The sequence below is a fragment of the Musca domestica genome, unplaced genomic scaffold (genome assembly GCF_030504385.1).
Source record: "Musca domestica strain aabys unplaced genomic scaffold, Musca_domestica.polishedcontigs.V.1.1 42, whole genome shotgun sequence".
NCBI lineage: Eukaryota > Metazoa > Arthropoda > Insecta > Diptera > Muscidae > Musca > Musca domestica.
The window spans coordinates 5,104,889-5,132,208 of record NW_026712329.1 but is presented as its reverse complement, the minus strand read 5'-3'; the positions used below and the strand labels follow the sequence as shown (position 1 = coordinate 5,132,208).

Below are 27,320 nucleotides of genomic sequence, written 5' to 3'. Positions count from 1 at the left end.
GTGTGGCAACACTCTTGCCGAAAGAACTTTTACAGTGTTGCAACGAATATACTAAGTTGATTTGTTTGTTTTTGTTTTCATTACAATGTGTTACTAATTTCAAAGTAAGGTTATTTTAAAGTAATCAATATAATATTAAAATAAATATTTTCCATTATTATCCAGTTTTTAACCCGTTGTAGTTTAATTCGTCTAATTACATTGTGTATTGTTCTTTACTACTCTTTTCTTTCAGCTTACAAAGTGAAACAACCCTGTTCGTTGAACATTTTCAATATGGCGGCATCGGTAGAATGACGAATGTTTTGTGGCTACTCGTCGTTGTTATAGGACAGTCGGAATCGGTGTGTGTTAAATAAAACGTAGGATTTCATTTGAAGAATTTCCTTAATAAAACCCCAAAAATTAATAGAAATGTTTCAAAAAATTATACACTAAATAATGCGAAAACGTAAATCAAAGAAATTTTCTAAAAATTTCATTGATTCGGAGCTTTAATTTGCCAACGAAAAAGTCACACACAAGGAAAAAAGGTGCAGACATCGAAACAGCCAAAAGGAAAAAACTAAAGCAAAGAAGCAGCTACATAAAAAGTAATTGAAAAAAATAATACAGATTGTAAAGTAGTGAGTGAACGCGAGCCACCAGTAGGAAGAAGGAACACAATGATAGTGTTTTCTGAGTTTTCAAGTAGCAGCCATCAGTGGAAATAAATGAGTGTGTTTGTGTGTTTTACACGAGTGTTTTAATCAAAAAAGTGGTGCGACAAATAAAAATCTTTTAAATTATAACCCTATGCCGCATATTGAAGAATATATTTGCAATTTTGTAATAATACATACATATATGAAAAAGAATATATTGCAATTATCCATACAAAAACGGATGTAACCCCGCTGCCGGTGGAGAGATCGTGTTAACAAAAATGTATGTATAATTATTGTTTTTTTTTTTTTAAGGAGAAAAAATTATATTTTTTGTGATTTTTTTGGTTTCTATTAAGCAAACCATAACAATTGTCTTTGGCCTTCATTCGCAATGTACTTTTCGGCATATTTTGTTCATATTTTTTTTTTAATTTTATTTGCTGCGTTTTGTGTGGCTGCATGAGTGTGTGTGTAAGTTGTGTATTTTTTTCTTCGAATGATTGTTCATTTTTCCCTTGTTTTTGTACGCGCTAGTAACTATCCGTCAGTGAGTGTGTGTGCGTGTGTTTATTGTACAATGGAGCAGCGATTGGCGGTGGTGGTGGCGTTCATGAATGTTTAGAAAATTAAAACGACGTCAATGTACCACCGACCCTGCTGTATACACGTCCCATCAGCAGCTAGCTGTTATTCATCCATCCATCTATCCATCTTTTTTTTTGCTGTTGTGTGCTGCTGCTGTACGTGTTGGACAACGACGACGGCTTTATGTGCCAAAATACCAACTCTGTTTTATTGTGTAGATTTTCGTGTGTTTCGTCGTCATCATCGTTGTCGTCGTCGTTTATGCAAAAAAGAATGGATGAATATGTCATTGTCCAAGATAAAAAAAAATAATTAGGATTATTTTATGTAAAGTAAATAGTGTTTGTTGTGGAAAATGAAAACAGGAAAAAGTGTAATATCTGTAATGTTAAGCGTCATCAGTCACTTCTTTCAAAGAAAAAAGAAGTAAATAATTTCTACAAGTTTTGTTTTTATTTTCCTATTAGCTTTCTTTTGGTGGGTTGGTCGTCGGTCTTCATGCGCGCCGCCAGCCAACAGTGGTGAATTTAAAACTTTTGTTATTTGTTTTTCCTCTGTGTGCATATTTTTGCCCACCATGGCATTTGTATTGCATTTTGATTTTGTTTTGTCTTATCTGCGTTTTGCACGCTTTTTCGTATTTGTGTGTGTATCCATTATTTTTAAACAATTCTTCGTCTTGCTTTCCAACTTTATGGAATTTGCTCGCTCGCTGGCTGGTTGTCTGGCTCACTGACTCGCTTACTAGCCACCAACAGAGTTCGTATATTTTGTGGGCTGCTGTTTTACTTCGTGTAATATCCATATGTGTGTGTGTTCTTGTATTTGTGTTTTTGCAAAACATAAATATTTTGTTTGATGTAAAATTAAAATTTGCATAATCAATCCAAGTGACTGGCTGGCCAACTTCAACCCCTCTTAACCCTTCTAAAAATAAGAACAAAGAGTTCATTCAACGACGCCAACTGCTGCTGTCGTCGTCATTATTATGATTTAACAACGAAACATGCATGACGTCGTTAATTTATTATTGCAATAATAATCAGTAGCCTTGAATGTTTGATGCGTTGATACGCCGCCATGCGATGATACGTGCAGCGCGTCGTTTTACCTTCTTGTAAACTGTTGGTGGCGGCGGCGTCGGTGGTAGTGGCAACAGCGGCAAACAATGATAATGATGTCAATGTGTGTATTTTCTTTATTGCACTATTTTCTGTGTGTGTGTGGTATTCATAGTTTTGTTTTTTTTTTGTGGGTCAATGGACAAACAAAATCGGCGAAAAAACATGAAATTTCTACAATCGGTAGCTCGTTAATACCATGAAAATTGTTCCGTGGGAGAAATTGAACCTCATGAGTTTAAATATTTTGTATTTTTTTGTGAACGTTTATTATTGCAGAGGTCAAAAAAAAAAAAAAAAAAAAAAAAGAAAAAATCGTGTGTATCTAAGTGAAAATGAAGCAGAAGAATGCCAAAAGGTGTAATTACGAAATGAAAAACTGAAAAAGATGACAAAAAGTTACCAATGTGTCTTAATTTATTTCGGAAGATAATGGTTTGCTTTACAGTTTTCTGAATATTTTGATACTTTAAATATAGGAGAAAAATGACAAGGGTATAAGAGATAGAGATAAGTACAGATAAGTAGAAAACTCGAAAATACGTTTTTAAATAATAATTAAAACTTTCATTTATTTCGGCGCAATTTCCCAAGCCGAGGAATAAATTGAAAATCAAGATCAAATATAAATCAGCAAGAAGTTTTGCTAAATTTATAAGAGTGTCATCTGTATTGCAATTATTTTTCAACTGGTCCGGCTTAGCAAATGAGCTAGGTATAATATGATTGGAGATATTGACTAGCATGTGGAATGGGATTGAAAATGGGTTTATTAGAATGTGTAAATGGCCAATAATAGTTTTAGAATTTCTTAATATGTATAGATCTCTTTCTCTATCTCTCTATCTAACAGTAAATAACAGATAATCTTAGGTCCTTCTTAAAGGGGAAGTGAAATGGAGACAATTGATATGGACATTTCTTGTTATTTTGCGTCCGTTTTAAGAAAATGAAACGTAAGTAAGTCCCTCAAAACTTTGCCTGACAATCTTAAACTTTAAAACATGTCTTGGTTATTGACCTATTGAGCAAGATTAGTGGCGCCAGCTCACACATAAACTTTTAGTCTTAACGAATTCGGGCTTTCCTTCTCCAGCAGACTTAGTTGGTATTGTACCTTCGAAATTGGAATGTGGATTAGTCCGAAATCAATGATTTCCGTAGAAAGGAGAATATGTTAAATTTGTCATTCAGTTTTCCACACCTCTAAATATTCTTCGTAGACCCCATAAAGTATATACAATTATGATCAGCATAAGTCGATTTAACGATGTCCGTTACGATGTTGAAATCTCGACACAGTCCATATTATTAAAAATAGGGCTTTGAAATAATATAATGCGTTCTTGTACCGGTGACAGAGTATTGTATGTATAGATTCATATTTTTCAACAGCGCCTATAATGGCTCCCCGATATTTGGTATTTTGATAATTTTAGCTAAGTTTGTTCATGATTTTTGAATTGGGATTGTTTTACCGTTTACCTGTGGTAGATCATTGTATACATATGTGCTTGATTTCATATAGCTCCAATATAATGGTACCTCCCGATATTCGGTATCTTTGGGATTAAACTTCTGCTTGCTTTGGAAAATTGTTATCTATATCGTCAAGATTGTTATCTATATCGTCAACATCGTCAAAAATTAAACTAAGAACCTTAATTTTTGACGATGTTGACGATTTATGCCACATTTTCGGATTTGTCGGATTTATTTCAAAATCGGGATTTGTAGTTCATAATTTTACAACCGGTGTCAAAACATTGTTCATATTGGTCAAAGATTTCCATATAACGATACCTACCGATATTCGGTAATTTAATGATCATAGCCACATTTTCCCCGGTATTTTGAACTTTGTACATAAGACTTGCAATAGATAACAATAATTGAAGTAGAAATTTGTTTCTGCTTTCTTATTGGGCCCATTTAACTGCTCCAACCACTTTATTCTATTTTAAAACTTTAACTGCTTTCTTCAATCGATCTTACTTGTATTTGCATATTAAAATGGAACCAGATACATTTATTTGAAACGTTTTTTTTACATAAGTTCAAGTTTACAAGTTCGGCCCAGCAGATCTTAAAGTTTTTCTAAAAACACTCATTATTAATATTGCCGGAATTTTATTTCCTGTGACCGTTCGATTCCATAACATTCTGTACGCAAATTTGACATGGCTACAGGTGGGTCAATGTAACTAGTAACTTGGTCAACCCATATCTTGTAAAATCACTCACACAAATCTTTGTCTGCTAATCTCTTCAATGCAAATGTATATAACTGAAAGTGGTATCTAATGTACCGTGGAGGTGATTGGATTAATCAGCGTTCTAAGCTAGATTTTACCAAAAATGCATATGGCTTATAGTGGTAGCGTATGGCAGAGTCGCAGCGAATAGGTCAACAAAGGATTGCTTATTTTCTTAGGCGGCCTGAATTTTGCTTTGCATTCCTATGTCCATGTTTCCTCTTTATACTTAAGGAAACTCACGGAATTGGGATAAATATAAAATGAGAAAATATTCGTAAAATTAATAATTTTTAACCGCAGAAACTGGTAAATGTGTTTTAAATTTAGCTTTTCGATATGCAAAACATAGACACCGGTAGCAATATCCAAAACAAGAATTTGGAGAAAACATTAACAACATCAAATATCTACGTACGATCCCATTAACAGGGCAACGCAAACAATAACAAATCACTATGATGAGATTCTACTCAACAAACACACATACTATAAACAATAAATATACATGTTGAATTTTGCTAATAAACGACATATATCCCCATGGTATCGAAAAATAACCTGTTTCTTTTATATAAAACACAAACTGTTTATACAAAATGTTTACGATCATTAGAGTTTGATACTCGAAACACGTTTCACATAATCTGCAAATCGACATCAGCAAATGAATTAAGACGATAACAAGTGTCAATGACTAAGTTCAAAATTGCTTTCCTATGGCAAAATGAAATGGGCTTTTACGGGACAACATTTTTTGATATAGCAGTTGTAGATCATCACACTACCTGCCGGCCCGAAATGCAGACGGTTCAAACAGTGTGGAGTTATAAACCTGAAAACACTGGCCCTTATATCTACTACATTTTCAATACGAAAACAAAGCATCAAAATGGCATGTTATGTTCATTCTATGAAAATAATTACTTTGCATTCTCTCCATCTAAAACGCACAACAAACATTTAGTGGACATGGTTATGCGTATGACAACTTTACACAAGTTCGGAGGGAGGATTCAGATTTGGATATAGCTAACATACATATATATCTTCAACCGATATAATATCAGCGCAAATTGGATAGATTTTGTCACATTCAACCGAATTTTTCAATTCGGCCACAAAATATATATTTTTAATGCAATTACCCTTGAAGTGATATCATACACTCTATAGCAATGTTATTTGGTATGAGAGGTAATAATGTCTCCTGGTGAAAATCGATTGAGAATTGGATATACCTCCCATATACTAGTTTCCTCTGAAACTAAATAATAACTGCTCTAAAGCCATGGTACACATTCTAATAAGTTACATAGCTGGTAAACTGGTCCATAAATTCCCAATAAAAACATTTTTTTTTTGTTACGGGAGCTCTACAAAATATAAATAGTGCTGAAGGATGATACCCTTTAGTCGTTAGTCCCCATTTTATTCAATTTTTTACACATTGCCGGAAAAGTAACTCATTTTAATTATTTCACTGTCTTCATATCGTCATTAAATTATGTTTTGGTCTTAATGCTACTGCCCTTGCTCATTTTTGTTTTGACCGTCATTAGTTGATGGCGTACACTACATCATGCAACATTTTGTTTTTGTTAAACTAACTTCCTAAAAAAACGGAATGGTTACGCCAAAACAATTCCATCATATTCTGACGATTATTTTAACTGCCGGGTGAGTAAATGTTGGTCAACGAAAAGAGATGAGAGATACACACAAACAGATACATATAATGACAATGAGGTGTTGTTGAATGTGGCAAATGTTCTTATGGGTATGGGTATACCGAAAGCTTTGGCTATTATATTGAGTGATGCCCGATCTGTTTTACTTTGTATTTAATGTAATTGACGTTACACCTTTCTTTCTTTACTTTTTTCTTCGGTTAAATGATACAAGCACAGCAAAAACCTCTCCCCATCACAATTACACATTTTCGGAGGGAAAACTGTATATAACTGTATGCATGAATTAGTTAAGTGTGTGTGTGTAAAGAGGTTGCTTTACTCAATTTGGAAGTTGGGCATTCGTGCAACTAATTCGCGAATGAGCTTCTCGTTGTAATGAGTAATCAAATATTTACTCATTCAATATTTACGCCATTCTTATCAAAATTTATGTGAATTCATTCACACAATTTCTCAGGGTGTAAAAGCTATCCGAAAACAATATTTTGTAGATTATTTTATCTTGCATTATATCGGAATTCACACAAAAAATTTTAGGCACAAAAATAATTGATGGTGACCTTTTGACGTTGACCATATCCTTTACATGTCAGAACTTTTTTCTCCTTAAAAAGAAACGGTCTCGTTTCTTGTACTGCTCGTAGCGCCGTCTTGTTCTATGTAATCGTAGTACCGTTCAATTACATTCAACTAAGAAAATACAATAATTTTCTCTTCATAGTATAATCCACTCAGCGTAACTTTTAATGTAAACTCATATTCAAAAGATAAGTACCACAATAAACCGCAACAAATCGCCACACGTCAAGGATGGAGAGGCTGTTCTATTATAACTCTTGAGTCTTCCGAGCCCCAGATGCAGTAATTTAGCTGACATAGCCCCTGACGTGTTAATGGTGAAATAATTTTTCAATGGAATTACAGATGATACTCATGCATTTCGAGGAGACTCACTCAGCGACATTGCATCTTTGCTGAGTGAGTCCTCGAAATGCATGAGTATAATCTTTATTTCCTTTCATATATAGAGAGATAGCGGTTACTAATGCTAGCGTTCAAAAAGAGATTTTCAACAGGCTTTGCAGGTTCCGTCTAGTAGAGTTGTGATGTCCAGATCGACATCGACACCGGTTTCAATGTATTACGAATTGTCTGCCTGCCAGGTTTGGAACGATCTTCGACTTAAAGTAACAAAAGTTTACACTTTAATATATGACTTTGTGGTTTAAATGAAGGATAGTTGCAGTGAAATTTCTCCACTTGGTCGTCGTTCTGCATCAGTGCCATAAACATAAGTCTGTAGTCATGATAGAGATTGCAATTTTCAAGAACGAAATGCATGAAATTCTAGCACTCCAGTGATATTCGGTATTGAAAATTGAATATGGCGGCCCCAATTTTCAACCAAATGAGCTGAAATTTAACAATTTCCATTGGATATCATGGCAAAATTATACGATGTAACCTCTAAATTAAATTGACAACATCCAAATTTCGATATTAGAAATAAAACTTTCCTCCTTACGAAATGTACGCAAAGCTTGCGCTTCCTATCACAAAAAATATGGTTCGAAATTCTCTCTTCTAAAACTATAAAATAATAAATATAACAAAAAATTATAGATCGAGAGCATAATATGAATCGTAGAAAAAAGAAAATTAACAGTTTACTTTTACCGATAAAGAAAGCTGATCAGTATGTAAACACGAAAAAATGTTCCATTCAATCTACGAGAAAACGTCAGAAGGTTTTATTATTTCATTTTACAAAAAATTTGCCTCTCGGCTTGCGTTAATTTGAAAATTATTGGATGCAAAATAAAAAGGGTTGCCATTATCGATTTGACCATTCAATTTTGTCATGGTGGGTACTTTAAAAAAATATTCAATGTGTATCCTTTTCAGTTTTGGGAATTTTAAATGCTTTGGCTCCAACTTTCCAACAAAGTCAGCTGTAATTTAACATTTTTGTTTCGCAGTACTTTAATATATAATATTCATTATAATATATAATATTCATTATAGGCCTCTAATATAACAAAACTTTTACATTTTAAGAGTTTTGAGGAAAAGCCGATTGGGCCAATAATGTGGTTTTCACATAGTGCAGGACATAATAAACATATTGACCCAAACGAAGTTAACTTTTTTACTTGTTTAATTTTAAATTCAGGTGAGGTTCCTGCATCTAATTATGATTCACATATAAAACATGGAAAATCGTAATGCTGTATATATAATGGAATTGTGATACCGCCTTATTGTTCTTATACAATTTTTAATCTAATCGATTTTGTATGTTTTCTGTAGTTCCCATTAATTTTTTCATTTTACATTACTCACAGTTTCTATTTATTTTTGTTTTTATTTACAAACATAACTAACAAATTGTTTTCTTTTTTGTTATCGTCACAGCAAAACAGACGCAAAAAACGTGCATGAGTGTCTGATATTTGTGAGGTTTTCTTTTCACCTCGTACCAACTGCTGCGACGTCACAGCAACCTCCTCCCTCCCAAATTATTTACCTTGTACATACCTACATATATTCGCCAAGTTGCCAAGACATATCGTCAGTTTTCCGTTGACAAAATGTTTTGTATCTGATATACGGGAGAATTTTATTATGAGAACGAATTCTTTTTTATCCTCTATCGTTCTCTCATAATGTATTATGGTTACTCAGAAAAAAATGTTATCATACTGGCATTATTGTTGAATTTGTTGGTATTTTTTTCTTTTGAGAGTGTTGACTGTTAGGGTTTGTGCGGGGCTTGTACTGAACTTTACTGGTGAAAAACTGATAAAAATATCCGTGTAAAGAATAAAAGAACAACTAAGAATTACATAGCATTTCTTAAAATATAAGATCCAGGTTATTATTTACGGCGACTAAAATGCAAAATTAACTTGATGACGTGACAAATACATATTTCTTGATAAATAAATCTTATAATACTGTATTGCTTGTTTACTGTTTACAATTTTCCAATTTTTTAGATTCCTGTTTTTTTTGCATTGTCACATGCATTGCTAGTTAAATTTGCCAATGTATGTGTGTATATGTTGAAAAATATTCGAAAAACCAAAAGAGCAAGAAAAAATAACATCCCCTGGCAGATATTTTTACGTCATCGTACCATGAATGTCAGAGACAACCATGTTTAAGCTGGCACAAGCATGTTTGAAGTTTCAACAGCTGGCTGGCAGGCCGATACAGTGGTCTATCTTGGTGTAAAAAGAACTTAACCTTTTTCTATTATATATTTTATTATACCGGATATAATAATATTTTGAAGTCTTGGAGTCCGAATGCAAAATTCATGTTATCTAAACGTCGTCGATTTTTTTTTTTTGCATTTTTGTAAGATTGGGCAAACAATATTTTAAACATAAGATAGAAGACTAATGTTTTTGGAGATGTTTGCAAAATATTAAAGGGGTAAAATGGACCAAAAACTGATTTTTACCTGATATTGTAGTCGGCTCTATAGGGCACAATTTCAGACCAATATATATGGAGTTTGGTTAGAGATTGGGACAGGGCAAAAACTCTCCATGTTGGATGTCCACCGGACAATAGTTAGTCTTAATGTTGCTGCTTTTTAATCGGGAGTGAGAAATGCTTGGGAGCAGGAGTGTTTTGCGTGGGGGAGCTCCCCAGTTACTTCTGTTCGAAAAATTAGAGAAGGAGTCGAATCGTTCGATGCAATTTTCATAGAAGATGTTCTCACCCAACCTTTGGAATTCCGATTTCAAATATGCATATGTTTTAACCAATGTTATTTGTTCAGATCGGATGAAATTATACATGGAAGCTATAATCAATCGAGGTGCAATTGCAAAATTGCAACTCAAATCGACAACTGCAAATAATTTGATCTGTATATACTGGCCGTAGTTGGTATATTCATTATTTTAACATGACTATAAATATAAATACAAAAATTACTCTCCTTGAAGATAAGTTTAGCATTTGTTAAAAAACGGCTACTAACTCATTCGAAGCTTTGTATCTTCAACATGAACTAAACGTTTATGATCAAAATAAATCGAGCTGGGACAACGGCCATAGTTGCTATGAATTACTTTACACAAATTCTAAAAATAAACGTATACTTGTTACCAATAGTACTGCTACAAATTAATAGGTTATTAGTAGGCGCTTTCTTTACTACTTTTCAAAATTTGGACAAATTTGAGTTTGCCGTATCTTACCTATAGAACACTGTGCATGCCTTTATTATGACGCCAAGTAATTCGCAAGACATTCAAATAAGTGGATAGTGATTTTTTTTCTCGCAGAACAATTTTTTTTTGCTAAAACGGAATAAATTATCTGATAGTTTTCCCACATACACATATACAGCTATTATCGTATACATCAAAAGTTGACGTTTTCAGGCTTCTCTACTCTTCTCTAACGATAAATGTGGTGATAATTGTGACGGCGGCGGCATTTATAAAATATAAAATACACATGATTCTTTTATTTTGCTTTGTTTTGTATTCATTGTTTGTTTTTTTTTTTGTATGTACACTCATTCTGCTGTTTGGGTAAAAGTCAACAAACATTTGTCTCGTACGATTTTGGATTGGGTTTGGAAATACCAACATACATCACATATTCACGTACATGTTCGTTTGCAACTCCAACACTCTCAAAAGAGGTGGTGTGCAGTGTGGCCATTTTTGCAGCTAAATTTAGCATTTATTTTTTGTATTTAACAGCAAAATTTAGCATTTTTCTTAGCTTTTTCAAATTGATAGTTTAGCATTTTTTAGCATTTTGTCCAAAAATTTTCTTATATTTTAGTAGTTTCTTATAAATCCAATTTTTCTTTAATCTAAAAAAATTAATATTAGATGAACATTTTGAACGAAATTACTATTTACCATCCAGAATGCTTGGCAGGGCCGATACTGAACTCCCACTTAAAGTTTCCTAATGATCGGACGATAATTATGACGTGTAAGACAACTTTCAATTTTTGGTCCATTTGAATCCCTGAATATTTTGCCATCATCTCCAAAAACAACAGGCTTCTATTCTGGCACTAACCCCACCTCCATCCGTGTTAGAAAACTTTCAGTTTTTGGTCCATTTGAACCCCTGAATATTTTGCAATCATCTCCAAAAACATCAGGCTTCTATTCTAACACTAACCCCACATCCATCCAACATTTCGTGAGGATCGGGCCATAAATGTGCCCCGTATATAATATTTTAAGTCTATATTGTTGTAAGGAGTAAAAATATTACAAAATGTAAAATTCAATATTGTAAGTCAAAATGGAAATATCACATGCGACAAAAATGTGACAAAATGGAAAAATAAAAGAAAATATTACAAAATCAATATCCACATCTTTATTGAGATCTTTTTCATGCGTTTTTGTCTAGATTTTTTTCTTTCCTGTCAAGAGGGCATTCTGAATTGACAAGATTTGTCAAAATTATTTCATCATTTACGTAACGGTCAGAATTTAACTTTTCGTCTATTTGTAATTTCAACCGGGATTAAAAATATTCGCGGTTTAATGTAAAAATTGTTTTTTTTTTTAACAAAACTCATGGTCTATTTCATCCGCTCAATATTATCCGATGACCAGTTCTGCTCAGTCCTAAGCTCTAGCCCCATGCTAAATTCCGCGTCGATTGGCTTATAATTGTGACCTGTAGCGTGATTGCAAATTAACATAGCTAGTTCGGCTCAGCTTAGCGAGATTGGAAGATCAATATATACTTTCCTATGTGGGAAGCCAAAAATTCGATGTGTTACATCATTTTTGGCCCAATCAAACTTATAATACCCCCAACACATAGTGTTGCAGGGTCTAAAAACATATTTATATTTAGCGTTATTTTTTGGCATTTTAATTTTTTGTTTGGCATTTTTTAGCATTACTTTTATGCTGTTTTAGCTGCAACACTATTTTAGATCTGGTCACACTGGTGGTGTGGTGTCGCGTGGTGGGAGTGATGGCAAAGAGCAGCACTCGCGCCTCTAATATCTCTCTTTCTCGGTCACACAATTATTTCAAGTTTATTTTTGTCGATTTATTTTGATTATTTTTTCGTATTTTTTGTTCTTGTTATATTATTGCTAGTACTGCCTTTTCATGTTCTTATCTGTACTGTTCTTGGTAGGTATATAAGTGTGTTTGTTTTTATTTCATTTTTCCGTATAGCTACCACCGACCTACACACATTTTTCTGCACATTCGACAATGATAGCGCTGATTTGAAGTTGTTGCTGTTGTTTCTATTGATAATTTGTAGATTTCATTGCCGGTTAAACTGGTTTTGGTTTGATTTGCTTTTTGCCAATTGTTAATTGTTGTAATGGATTTCTTATTCTCACATTTTGCTCTTTCGTATTGTTGTACGCTATGGAAGGTGAAGAAATCATGCGTTACTTGTTTACTAATTACATAGGGTGAAACGAATTACATGATGTTATTAAAGATAACTAGCTACACATCAAATTGGAATTTAGAAAATCGTCATCAGTTTGTCACGCGATTATATATGTAGATGACACATATGACAACAGCAAATAGTTTCTCCCCCTCCTTTCTCTCTCTATTCTAAAGAAACATCGCACATCGGAATATCCCGCATGCAATTCTAATATATGTCAAAATTGATTAGCAATACAAAGTTATCAGTTGTCAATAAATTTGTCATACAATTTACGGTATTATGAGGGAGGGGACAATAGAAAAATGAATTAAATGCCATTGATATAAAATTGTATTTAACATTATCGAATAAATTGTATACCAGTACAAATTGTTTTGCAAACATAGTATAGGTGACGCGATTTAACTTTAGCAAAGGCCGGCTACTAATTTACACTGGATCCAAGAAAGATAATAGCACACATTGTATCATTGTGGAAAGGCTGGAGTGTAAGCTATAATTACGTACATATCTTATGGACTACCATTTTCTTTGGTACGAGATATCAGATATAAAAATACCCTGTCAACTTTTGTGGATATCGGTTTATATTTCAATATAGTTCTCATCTATATACTCGTCCATTTCAAGTTAATTGTACACCAAATGTATTATATCAGAATAGGATTATTTTCGACTCATACTGCCAAATATAGAAGCAAACATGCAAAATGTGGTGAAAATCGCTTCAGATATAACTGAAGTTCCCAAAAGCCAAAAAATGATATGCTGAACAATATATCAATTACAGCCAGAAGATACATTTGCCAAATTTCGTCGAGATCGATTCAGACTTGGTTGTAGCACCTAAAATAAATTTCCCTTGGCTTTCATGTGAATGTTCCACCAACCATGCTACGTTTGATCTATTAGGTTGTTGATATGATAAAGTGCGGAAATGTATAAAGCCAACCAAGTTTGGACCAAATCGTTTCGGATGTAGCCTAAACTTTGATATATATGTTTCACCCGTTTGTTTTTGTAGAACATTTCTAACACAAATTTTGACCATAATGTTTAATTTTTAGTAACATAATATGCCCTTTAGAAATAATTCAACACATTGTCGCTCTTTGCCGCCTAATTAAAAGAAATTACATGTTTTTTCTTTGCAAATACAAATTGTCACAACTTTCCAATAGTTGACTCATTGTCAACTTGGCGTTTCATTCGTCATATAACACAATTAAATTACGTTTTTCTTTTATTTTCTTTGCATTCTTTTTATTTTCATTATTATCGGGTTTGTTTGTAAACACTTGAAGTTTTTGGCATACGTTTCTTCCTCGGCTATTTTGTGTGTATTTGTGTGAATCTCTTACGCAAACAACAAGCCTGTCAGCTTCGAATGGGGTAAAACACAGAGACAATGGACCAACGAATGAGAAGGCAACGTTATTTGTAAATATTTTGAATTGTTGAGTGTAAAGAAAGTAGTTAGATAGAGGATGGTAAGTAGGCATATTGAAATCAAGTTTGGCGCGTGTAGAACAGTAACACAAAAAATTGATTTTAACGCCTTTTTTATTGGGTCGGAGTTAGAATTCTGCAATTGCAATCCGCCGTTGGTTGGCGGAATTCTGTAATTTTTTACTGGCTTTATTTATAAAATATTTCAATTAACAAACGAATGAATAAATACATTAATGGTAGTAGCTTTTTTAAACTTCAAAACGGACATACATTTCAAAATGACCAACAAAGAAATAAATCAGTATTTGTTTATCACTCATTGTGAATTATAGACAATATGTTATTTTAATATCGTCGAGAGGGACTAATTGTGTTCGTTCCAGAGGACTGCAACAAGTATAAATAATTCAATGATTCTCGATTTTTTACATGATGTTTGTTAATGCAGTCGTTTGGTTTGATCTGCATGAAAATATAGTTTCCGGATCGAATCGGACACGCCGTGTGAATCATTTCACTCACAATCAGACATGAGCGTTTGAACTCATGAATTGAAGTGAGCAATCAGAACTGTGATTTGTTTCATCCAAACGAGTTTGCTTAGTATTATTGTTTATTAACAATTTTATCGAGTTGGTGTAGTTAATTACATAACAATGATACGAGAGAGTACTAAAAATTTAATACTTTGTATTGAACAAACAGAATGGGCTAGAAGAGTATTTAGAATGGAGTATTTGGAAATTCAAAATTTAGGGTTACGAATAGTTCTTTAATGGTACTATACTTCTAAAATGGTGCCATTTAATATTATGTGAACGGATATAGCTAAAAGCACTGAAATTTGCGCGAATTGTCTAAATGGTACTCAAATTGGAAAACTTTGGTTTAGTGTGAACGGATGAAGCTGAAATTTTATATTGGGTTTTGGAAATGTTTCACGAAAAGAACTATATAGTACTATAGAACTATATTTGGTACAATTTGGTATTAGAAGAACAGATAGTGTTTGGAGTATGAAATTTTCTATTAGGGTCGCTGTTCATGTGCAGCCTGTACATATGGATGTGGTTTCGGAAATGTGTACCATTATTGTACGAAAAGTATTCATTGAAACTGTGTTTAATATTTGGTAAAGGGGTAGTGAAAAATTTGCGCGAACTGTCTAAATGGTACTCAAATTGGAAAACTTTGTTTTAGTGTGAACGGATGAATTGGGTTTTGGAAATGTTTCACGAAAAGTGCTATATAATATTATAGAACTATATTTGGTACAATTTGGTATTAGAAGAACAGATAGTGTTTGGAATATATTTTATATTTTAATCAATTTTTTTATTCGACAGATCAATACGTGACATTAACATTTGAAAATGATTTCGGGCATATGGGCACCGCGGCTGTTCTTGACGAAGTGCATTCTGGACGTCCAGTTTTTGGCCACATTTTCGAGCACTGCTGGCCCTATGTCAAGAATAACACGAACAATGAGGCCAGCATTGCAAGCAAGACGTCAATTGTTGCTGGTTTATCAGCATAAACCAGTGACTTCACGTAGCCCCACAGGAAATAATCGAGAGGTGTCAAATCGCACGACCTTGGAGGCCAATTGACAGGTCCACTTCTCGAAATCAAATTATCGCCAAATTTTGATTTCAATAAATCGATGGTTGCGTGCTCACCGTATGGCACGTAGCCCAATCCTGTTGAAGCCACATCTCTCCTGGATCAATGTCATTCATATTTTTAAACAAAAAATCATTGATCATGGTGCGGTAACGATCTCTATTGACCGTAACGCGAGCTCCGGCCTCATTTTTGAAGAAATAAGGTTCGATGATACCACCAGCGTGAAAACCGCACCATACGGTGCATTTTTCTGGATGTAATGGAGTCTGGTCTCACTCCATATGCGGCGATTTTGCTTATTAACAAACCCGTTAAGCTAAAAATGCGCCTCATCGCTGAACACAATTTTGCGATAAAACAACGGGTTATTTGCCAACTGCTCTAGAGCCTGATTTTCAGAGTAAATTTGAATAATTTCGTAGCGTTGTTCAAGCGTGCGTCTATTCAAGATGATTTGTCAGAGTATACTGAAACAAATACAAAAAGTTTCATTAAAATTTATTTTTTGTGTTACTTTTTACATTTTAAAGTTCTACTAGCTTAAAAAACACCCTTTACAATAAGTTACTAAATTAGGATGGGTGAATGCAACATAAATTGCCATTTAGAGTTAGAATATAGATGAAATTCTAAATATCGATGTCACTGTTACTTTATGCGGTGCATATGAAGACGTTGAAATAGTTTAGGACAGAAACGTTGGATGTGGGTCCATTGTGTAATGGTATGACTAATATCCCTCCTCTGTAAAATTCAAAATGAAAGATTTTGAAGACTTTTTGTGTAAAAGGCAAACATTTTCCTATTTTTTTTTTCCGAAAAGGGGGAAAACTTGAATAATACATAAAAACTTGAAAGTCTGAATATTTAGCAAAAGGTATGAAGTTTGAATAAAAAATCTTGTCAAAATGAAAAAAATGTGCATTTCGAACACGAACTGTTGTAGCGAATCTACAATTTTGAGGAGGACTTTTCGCTGTCGAAGTGTTGCGGGCACTTGCTGGTATTATATAAAATTAAGGATTCTCGCACAGTCCGTATGTAAGCGAAAAACATGTATTTTGAACCAAACAATAAAAGAGTTAAATGAATACTTTCATATAAAGGGTGAGATAAAAACTTTTTTTAAATTTTATTGAATGAAAGCAAAAACTGTGGGGAATAGCATCAAATTTTAGAATAAGTTTAGATTAGTTCGAATTGGTCAACTTTGGCACGAATTATGGCCTTCAAACGGCCAATGAAACCGTCACACGTCCCGAATGTTGCTCTGCGGTATTTTGGCCCATTGAGTTCTGGTGGCCAACCGAAGGTGCCCATTTTCAGCTGACCTCTTTGGCAAGTAAACACGATCATTTTGTTTGTCTGCCTGGCTGGTGCGCACGATACCTTTCGAAGAGAGTATCCGATTTGGTCTAAACTTGGTACATCGTAACATTTTTGTCAAACTTAGATCGAGTTCGGAGATGGGCAATATCGGTCCACTCTTTCTGGTACCTCCCCCACAAAATGTCGAAATATTCAAAGAAAATATTATATTGCACAGAAAGTGAAAGGATGATCCAATTTTGCTCCAACTTTGCAAATCCTACTATTTGCATTAGTGCTAGGTCAGGTGCGAAAATTGACAATATCGCTTCACTCCATCAAGTACCTCCCCCACAATGGGTCAAAATGGTTCAAATAAGAATCCGATTGACTTCAAATTTCACACATTCCAATATATTTATAAACCCAAGGTCTGGTGTTAAGATGGAATATATCGGTCCGATTTTGCTCCAACTTTGCAACTAATAATATTTGCGTCAGTGCCAGGTCTGGTGCGAAAGTGGACAATATCGGTACGCTCCATCAAGTACCTCCCCCACAATGGGTCAAAATTTTGAATAATTATAACTCTTATAAAATGTGCTGTAAGAATCCGATTGACTTCAAATTTCGCACATTCCAATATATTTATTAACCCAAGGTCTGGTGCTAAGATGGAATATATCGGTCCACTATTTCTGGTACCTCCCCCACAAAAAGTCGAAATTTTCAAAAAATATATTTTTTGCACAGAAATCCGATTTTGTTCCAACTTAGCAAATCCTAATATTCGGGTCAGTGCTAGGTCAGGTGTGAAAATAGACAACATCGGTCCACTCTATCTTTTTACTTGTTCAATATATATTTGTAATTACAAATGAGTCCTTTTTACAAATAAATATACCACACACACAAGTCTAACCAATTTTGTTGACATTTGAGTATCTGTAAGTGTGTGTACGTTTGTTTGCGACTCCCATGAGATAGCTTGTCGCCTTTGGCGGCTTTTCATATTTTATTGCCTAAGCTACAAACAGCCAACCAACCAACCAACATTGAAAAATTTACGTTACTAGCGTGTGTATTTTTTTTTTGCGATTGTTGCGTCGTTTTGTTGTTATTTGTATTTTCGACGATACGCTGTGCTTAGCTTTCACAATTTCATTCATAGAGTGCGGTGCGATTTTTTGTATGTATGTATGTATCTATGTGTGTGCGAATTTTTGTGTGGTTGTTTGTAATACAAATATTTTTGGGGGGCTTTTCATTGTTGTTATTGATGTTGTTTTCTTTTGTTTATTCTTCTTATTGTGAGTTGGCGAGGGCAAAAGTAAGCCAGCCTCCCTCTCACTGTTTTTTCGCTTTTTATTGTACAGTTTTGTGATGATTGTGCGAAAATCATGAATTTTCTTTGCTAAAAATTACAATTTTTACAAAATATTAAAAGGGCAAAGTGCGGATATTTTTTTTATCTTCCATTATATGCATATGCTTTTTTCCTTAAAAAAAACTTGTCTATCACAATTTCCTCCTCGTCTTGACAAAGCATACAATAGTCAGTATCGTCACAAGGGTGTCTTCATCGAGCTCTCAGTCTTTAGATCAGTTGACTCGGAGCCACATCTTGCCAGTTCCCCTGTTAATTCTTTGCCAGAGATTTTATTGTGGGCAGGAACCCAACAAAGCTTGATAAAGGACTTGACTGGCAAGAAGTTTCATATTTGTGGAACCATGGGGTAGAAAAAATCCAATGATTGAATTAGTGAAGTAAAGTTTATACGATTTATTTCTAAATAAATTTTAATGACCGTTTTACATAAATGTTGTGGTATTTCATTAATGCGGCGTCCAATTTCCCCTTAAGGCTTGATTCGTCGTCGAATTTAACAAACCATACCCAATTAACGAACTGGCCAATACAAAGTTTACATATGATTTTTATCGACAATATATATCATCACATTCAGTCGCTAATGTTATACATAAATTTAAATTAAATGTTAATTTTGTCCTTATTCCTATATCTCCCAATGTACTAATTTTTATATTCCAATTTTTCTATTTACAGTTTTTGCAAAAAAAGAACCTTCAAATAAATGCAGTCTACAACTTTCATTGCTTAATGGGAAAAGAAAATGAAAAAGTGTTGTTTTCCCACTTTGAATTCTGTAGACAAAAGAAAATGTTTAATTTAATATATTTAAATGAGTAAATCTCAACAATTGAATTTTGAATTCAATACCACAAATCATCGTTGAGTTAGTTTTTTAAACAAATACATTTCTAAAACAAGTCACTGCTACTTAGAAATATACTTAACAAAGGAACAAAGTTCTTAGCCAATAACTCAGAAGAAAGAAGAAATCTAGTGGATTTCAAAGTTAACTCAAACACCGAGCTCTCTCGCAACTTGGAAAGAGGAGACTAAGGTCTCTGGTGGCTACACGGAAAATCTCAAACAACTTGACACGTGTGCCACCCGTTGGAACGCTAGGTTGGACAACACAAAAAATTACCCATCCACAAAAAATCCACTAACGATTTTCTGGTTCCAAAGAGAAGATCGTTTATAGCCAAGCACAAACGTTTTGTTTGCCGTCAGAATATAAACTGAGCAGGCACAGAATCAAACCGTACGAAAACGTAGAAGTGCAGAGGAACTTTTTGTATTAAAAATTAGTTTACTATCCACATCATCATTAATTGTATACAACAAAAAATTGTATAATAACAAACAATCTTAAAACAATACACAAAACAAAATATCAAAATGACTACCGATACCCGCCGACGCGTCAAATTATATGCTCTAAATGCAGAACGTCAATGGGATGATCGTGGCACTGGACATGTTTCATCAAATTATGTTGACAGACTGAAAGGTTAGTTACGATTTTTCCTTTTAATTCACTCATTTTATTTTATTGTAATTTTTTCGCTTTGTTGATCCTCCCATTGAAGGTATCTCGTTGCTGGTACGCGCTGAATCCGATGGTGGCTTACTTTTGGAAAGTAAAATACAACCCGACACCGCTTATCAAAAGCAACAGGACACTTTGATTGTTTGGTCTGAAGGTGATAATTTTGATTTGGCCCTAAGTTTTCAGGAGAAGGCCGGATGTGATGAAATATGGGAGAAAATATGTCAGGTAAGTTGTTTAAACAAAATGTGATTTACTTCTTTGTACTTTATATGTGTTAGAAATTTTATGTGGGGAGTAAGAAAGTGTAGGAGAAAAGAATCTTATCAAATTGTTCAGGCTTTTTTTTTATAAATTTTCAATATACTCACAATATCGACCATGTGCAAATACATCTCAATACGAATGAAGTTTCAAAAATTGGAAGATTCTCTGACTGTTGTGTCACATTTTCATTTTTTTAATAAGGTTGCATACTTGAGCTCGTCGACAGGCGTTCGTGATATTAATAAAGATGCAATTGTCCATAAGCAGGGTTGACATCAATGAGCTGAAGTTAGTTACAAAATTTGTTGTGATGGAGTTTGAAGGACCAGGACGTTTGCAATAGTGTCCTTAAAATACTCAACGAGATATTTTATTTGGGCCGCCCCTCAAAAGAGTATCTTATAGATTTTCTGCAATTCATACCCAAGCAAATGTCTTACGGCCAACCCAAGTTTGGTTAGAAAATCTGAAAAATTCTATTGAATATAATTCAATGCAGCATTTTCCGTGCAGTTTATTTACTGCCAAACCTACTTTGATTATTCGTCTCGGTCGAGACCAACATTTTTATTTCAATACTTTATTAAAATACATTTATTTATTAGAAAATCACAAAAAAATTAAATTTGTATGAGTATATATATTACGTACCCTTTATGCACCAGCGCAAAATTCAAGTGGTTTGTGTCTTGGACAGAATGGTGTCCTCATTGGGCTTGGTAAATAAGCAACATTCCATTGCAAGAGATTTTCATTAAGGTGCAGGATGAACACTTGGCTTCTTGATTAATTTAGAGGCGCCAAATATAGTTTCATTCATCTGGGATCTGGGTTCTGAACTGCATGTCTTCAAAACGCTAATTTGAATGAGCTGCCAATATATCTACTGAACATTCCGCTATTTTTCCCGAAAGGCGGACATGTTTTTTGAAATACCTCGATCAGTTTTCATACATATATTTTGAAACGACTATGAAAAATAAATACATTTCTATTCACTACGATAAAGTTTCCCGACTTCGAACTTCCTTTTTGTGATAATACTGCATAACTGATTTCTCTTATTTATACCTTAATCAAGTTATCAAAATTAGTTTATTGTTTTTTTCTTTTTGCTTGTTTTATTTGGCAGGTACAAGGCAAAGATCCTTCCGTTGAAATCACCCAAGATATCGTTGAAGAATCCGAAGATGAACGTTTCGAGGATATGTCCGATACAGCACCGCCTATTGAATTGCCACCCTGTGAATTGGCCCGCCTCGAAGATATCTCCGAAGTTATACAAAATTGTCTTACCACACCATTGCGCAAAGAGAAACTATCAATGGCCCTGGAATCGGAGAATTACATAAAGAAATTGCTGAACATATTTCATGTGTGCGAAGATTTGGACAACACCGAGGGTCTGCATCATTTATTCGAAATATTCAAGAATATTTTTCTATTAAATAAAAATGCACTTTTCGAAATTATGTTCGCCGAGGATACTATTTTCGATGTCGTTGGCTGTCTCGAATATGATCCGAGTGCCACACAACCGAAAAAACATCGTCAGTATTTGAGGCAATGGGCTAAATTCCGCGAAGCCGTACCGATTAAGAACCAGGATCTATTAGCGAAAATCCATCAGACATTTCGTGTGCAGTATATACAGGATATTATATTGCCCACGCCATCTGTATTCGTAGAGGATAATATGTTAAATACTTTATCTAGTTTTATATTTTTTAACAAAGTCGAGATTGTCACACTGATACAAGAGGACGAACGTTTTCTGGTCGACATGTTTACCATGCTTACCGATCCAAATACCAGCGATGCCAAGCGTCGCGACATTGTTCTATTCCTGAAGGAGTTCTGTAACTATGCCCAAAATCTTCAGCCGCAGGGTAAAGATTCATTTTACAAGACATTGACATGTTTGGGTATACTGCAGGCACTGGAAATCACGCTGGTAATGAACGACCAGAAAACCAAGGCGGCATCAATAGATATACTAACGGCGATTGTGGAATTTTCACCGTTGGTAGTGCGTAATTATACGCTGCAACAAGTGAGTCGTAATGAAGGGGTAAGTTTGAGCGTGCGTGTGTACAATTCTCATCCTCAGCTCCCTACTTTCCCCTGCAAAAAAGAAACTAATCAAAATAAAATTGAATTTACTAATTTTATATTTTTTTCAATTTCCTTTTTGCTGCATTATCCATAGGACCGTATGTTATTAAACATTGCCATTGAACAAATGTTGAATGATTCCGAACCAGAATTAGGTGTTGCTGTGCAATTAATGGGCATCATAAAAATTCTCTTGGAACCGGAAAATATGTTAACGGAAAAGGGAGATTTCTTGAATTTCTTCTATAAACACAGTATACAGACATTAATAGGTAAGTTGGTTGTTTTGGAGACTGGAGTTGCTATAAATTTCATTTTTTTTCTACTTAGCACCTTTGTTGCTCAACACGATCGATGATCGCCCGCAAAACGAAGATTATCAAACAGCACAATTATTGGGAATAGTTTTAGATATTTTATCATTTTGTGTCGAACATCATACCTATCACATCAAGAATTTTATCATCCAAAAAGATCTCCTCAAGAGAATTCTTGTCTTGATGAAGAGTTCTCATACGTTCCTTGTATTAGGCGCCTTAAGGCTATTAAGAAAGATTGTAGCATTAAAGGATGAATTCTATAATCGGTAAGTATTGGAAGCCCTTTGAACTTGGTTTTATATAAAATGAGAAGGAAGTTTCTTATTTGTCTTAGGACTTATGATAATATGAATAATAACCTATATTTTTCTTCTCATTCCAGACACATTGTTAAGGGCAATCTATTTGCTCCGGTCGTCGATGCTTTTATACGCAACAATGGTCGTTATAATCTCCTCGAATCAGCTATACTGGAACTATTCGAATTTGTCAAATTGGAAGACATCAAAACGTTGTGTGTTTATTTTGTTGAAACATTTAGCAAAATATTTGACGAAATCGAATATGTTCAGACATTTAAATATCTAAAGAATCGTTACGATCAGTATCAAGAGCGAATAAAAGATCGCGATAAGATGGGTTTAGATACGTAAGTTTAACTTATTTGCAAACTATTAGAGAATTATGTTACAATTTGTAATTTGTTTTGTCTTTTTAATGCAGTGGCATTCCAATTATTCGTGGCGGTCGTTTTCGTCGTGATCAAAGACAAATGGAGGAGGAAGAAGAAATGTGGTTTAATGAAGAAGAAGATCTGGAAGATTTGGAACCGTATAATTCCGTCATGAAGTGTGAGTAATTGAAATTGTATTGAAAAATTATAGAATGATAATCTTTGAGTTTGAAAAAATAAGCCAATTGTATTCAAAAGGATTAAGAAACAAATTTTGTTGTTTTTGTTAAGATGATCAAATATTGTAACGACGATGAAATAAATAGGTAATCAAGGAAGAAAACTCACTGAAGATCTATTTTATTTTCACAACATTTCCCATAGCTTTCGCAATTCCCATAGAATTCAATTTGATATTTTCCAGAAACAATGTGGGTTTAATTTTATATCAACAAAGCTGAACACGTTTTTAGTGATTTACATTTTGAAGAAGCTTTCTAAAGGATTTTTATAAGACCATATTTCTAAGAAAGTTTGATTGTATAAGTTTTCTGTAGTGCGATGATATTTTACACCAGCATATATAGAAGTTCCAATGTTTGTTTATGGGGGAATGCATTTCAAGAAAGACCATGTAAATGTATTTTATATTTAGACCGTGAGTTCAGTAGAATTATATCCTACAGGTTTTTTAAAGGACTCATATATGTAGATGAACTTCTATAAAAATAAGGCTTTAATTGGTCTTTTGTTAACAAAAAAGACAAGTCATCCTGATATTAGAGGATTTATGTAAATTGGATAAACAAGTGTGTCCTTATCTCTATATCTTATGTCTTAAAATTGAACAAGTTTTTTAATATATTTTTTTCGTCTCTTTTTAGCTGTTACAGATAAAAATGGTTCTCCAACATCTCAACAGCAAATGCAACAAAAATCACCGCCGCAGAATGCACAACAACTGCAGCAGCAACAACAACAGCAGCACAGCACCAGTAACAGTATGTTGAGTGGTAATACATCTGCCATTAGTTTGAATAGTACAGCAACGGCGACGTCATCTAATCATTCAACCACAGTTGGTGGCGGTGGTGTCAGCAGTAGTGCTATTGGTGACAATAATGCAGGTCTACAAACAACACCCTCCACTAGCAGCAGCAATAACGCCTCCAGCTCCAGCAGTACTACCAGTAGTAGTAATTGTAATAGTAGTGAACAACAAACGTCCGCCACTCATTTGGGTGCTGCCGCCGCAGCGACAGCAGCAAATTTATCTTTACAACATCAGCAGCAACAGCAGTCGTCTCACTCATTGCATAGCTATCAACAGCAACAACAACAATTGAATCTGAATAACACACTAGTTGCGGCAGCAGCCGCAGCAGCAGTTGCTGGTGTATCGGCAGCGGCAGCAAGTACATCAACGGCAGCCGCTGCGGCGGCGGCAGCTGCAGCGCATTTGGAAGCGCAACAGACACAACAACAAAGTGATATCGTGGAATTACAACAACAATTGGCAGCAGTTGAACATCAGCAGGAATTGGCGGCGTTAGGAGGAGGAGGGGGTGGTGGTGCAGCAACGACAATTGGTGGCAGTGACGACAGATCAGCAACATCGGCAAATTCATCTAGTGCCGTCAATGCATCGCTATCAACATCATCGTCCGCATCAGCATCCACATCACCAACGTCGACGGCTGGTCCATCAACAAGTGCTCTGACAGAAGCTGCAGCTGCGGCCGCAACACAATTGCTATCGACAATGGCCTCAAATGAAGCCGTTGCTGCTGTGGCAGCAGCCGCAGTTGCTGCTGTAGCGGCCAGTGTTGAAGCGAATAAACTTAATAGTTGTAATAATGCGGCAAACACAACAACGGAAACTAACAAGGAGGCAGCGCCGTCATCAAATGCAGCAACTCAAGGGACAACAGCCACAACAACATTACCAGGCGAAAACATTCTAAAGAAGGTAATTGGAGTGATTAGAGTAGGGAGTTTTGTGATTTTTTTGGGAATGCCAGGAAGAAATTGTATTTAGGCTAGATCACCGATCACGGAGTCTTTAAGTTGCGTCAACTTTATGGGTTTTCTAGTCTCTGAGGTTTTTTTAAGGCTCATTCTTAGGAGGGTTTTATCTTTATAAGCAGGACTTAAATTAAGCCTTACTCAAAGACATCTTGGTCTCTTGAAAAGGTCCCTGGAGTTTTCACAATGGTTGAAGACCTTGGAGTATCACTTATATTAAGGTCTTTATAAGAAAATATTGTGTTCTTATATAAGACTTTGTGGTCTCTAAAAATTAGTGTCGTTTTAATGCGAAGACTCTAAAATAAATAAAAAATTAAATTCTTTCTTTTTAAAAGACAAGACTGCAATTTCTTCGCCAATGAGAACATATTTTGGTCTCTGTAACATCCTCTTTAAGAACTTGGTATCTACTTGTGGACATTATTACCTTCTCTATATGAATACAGCATAATCTTTTTCGTAAAAACATCACGTGGTCTTCCTAAAAATCTTTTAATTTAATATATCTCAACATTTGTATTTGCAAATATTTTGATGTGAGTTGCATACAAATATTTAATTACATTTTACTTTTGTTCTTCTTTCCAGCTTGTTGATTATGGTAGTGATTCGGGTGATGAATTCGAAGCCGAAGAGGATGAAGAGGAAGATTCACCACATCAAAAGAAACCACGTTTGGCATAGCAACTTTACCAGAAGCACCATCAGCATCATGCTGTCCATAAACAACAGCAGCAGCAGCAGAAACAACACACCCCAAATCAAAATATAGTTTTTTCATCCCAACAACAACTACAATATCAAATACAGCAACATTCTGTTGTGAATCAACACCAGAATCACTCCCACAATACTTCTTCTACTATAACCAATTTAGATTTTCAACAACAGCTTTTGGCAACGCATTCCCATGCTGCCAACAATAACCATGGCCAACCAACAAACTATGTTCTAACACAACAACAACATCATCCCCACCACCTACATAATCATCATCAACACAACAACCATCAGCACCACCAGAATCATCATAATCACCATCAACAACACCACCACAACCAGCATTCAGTTACGGCTGCAACAAGTGCTGCTGCCGTGGCAGCTGCTGCAGCCGCTGCTGCTGAGACAATTATTAAAACATTTGCAACCATGTCTTCGTCACCACCTGTTGTTACGGCCTCTATGACGTCGTCACCATCAGTGTTATCTTCACCGTCATCCGGCTATACGGCCACATCGTCGTCTGTCGCATTGACGGCGCCTTCATCCATTTACAATAATAATAATAATAATAAAAATACTGCAACCACAACTATTATTACTACTAATCCCAAGAACAAACAACAACAAACACAACAACATTTTTAAACTTTTTAAATATAAAATAATATATACATATATAAAGATAAATTGATTAAAAACAAGAAAACTGCAACAAAATAATTACCATTATTATTAATTATAGTTAAAACAAAAACAAAAAGGAATCACTTTTTAGCCACAGGCTACATTTATAACAAAAAAGAAACAAAAACAACAAATAAATGATGATAACAAGAAAAAGAATCATCATCAGATAAAAATTAAAAATAAGAAAGAGATGATAAACATTAATTACAACAATTATAGTAATGTAAAATTTCAGTATAACAAAGCAGAAAAAAGAAAAACAAAATAAAAAAATAATTAAAAAACAAAACAACAAAAATTGAAATCCTTCTAATTTCACTGCAGTGCCGACCTCAACCAAAAAGGAAGCCGTCGGACCCAATTCGTAATCATTCAATAGACAAAGATATTCAACAACCCTTTTTTTCTTTATACAATGTTTATATATTCCGACTGTTTCCACTGTCCTTATATAAACATTTCATAAACA

The 27,320-nt window shown here is 34.5% G+C and overlaps 1 protein-coding gene across 2 annotated transcripts; it reads left to right on the top strand.

The window, feature by feature from the left end:
- Nucleotides 1-2: 2 nt before the first annotated feature.
- On the top strand, nucleotides 3-27,149 carry LOC101898029 (serine/threonine-protein phosphatase 4 regulatory subunit 3). 2 transcript variants are annotated; one of them, XM_059127121.1, is made up of 11 exons: nucleotides 3-104; nucleotides 236-927; nucleotides 19,186-19,999; nucleotides 20,079-20,266; nucleotides 21,438-22,358; nucleotides 22,515-22,692; nucleotides 22,751-23,006; nucleotides 23,123-23,389; nucleotides 23,464-23,591; nucleotides 24,298-25,382; nucleotides 26,030-27,149. In XM_059127121.1, the coding sequence occupies exons 3-11, from the start codon at nucleotides 19,888-19,890 to the stop codon at nucleotides 26,123-26,125; spliced, it is 3,231 nt and encodes a 1,076-aa protein (XP_058983104.1). In that variant the 5' UTR covers nucleotides 3-104; nucleotides 236-927; nucleotides 19,186-19,887; the 3' UTR covers nucleotides 26,126-27,149. The 2 variants fall into 2 exon arrangements, with proteins under 2 accessions (XP_058983104.1, XP_019893219.2); XM_020037660.2 differs by having other exon boundaries at nucleotides 21,438-22,376.
- Nucleotides 27,150-27,320: the final 171 nt, after the last annotated feature.

What these genes read in the sequence shown, in the direction of transcription:
- LOC101898029 (XM_020037660.2), top strand. Translation starts at nt 19,888, where the DNA reads ATGACTACCGATACCCGCCGACGCGTCAAATTATATGCTCTAAATGCA. An exon ending in AAGGATGAATTCTATAATCG is followed by an intron (nt 23,007 to 23,122) that starts GTAAGTATTGGA and finishes TTCTCATTCCAG; the next exon opens with ACACATTGTTAAGGGCAATC. An exon ending in GTATAATTCCGTCATGAAGT is followed by an intron (nt 23,592 to 24,297) that starts GTGAGTAATTGA and finishes GTCTCTTTTTAG; the next exon opens with CTGTTACAGATAAAAATGGT.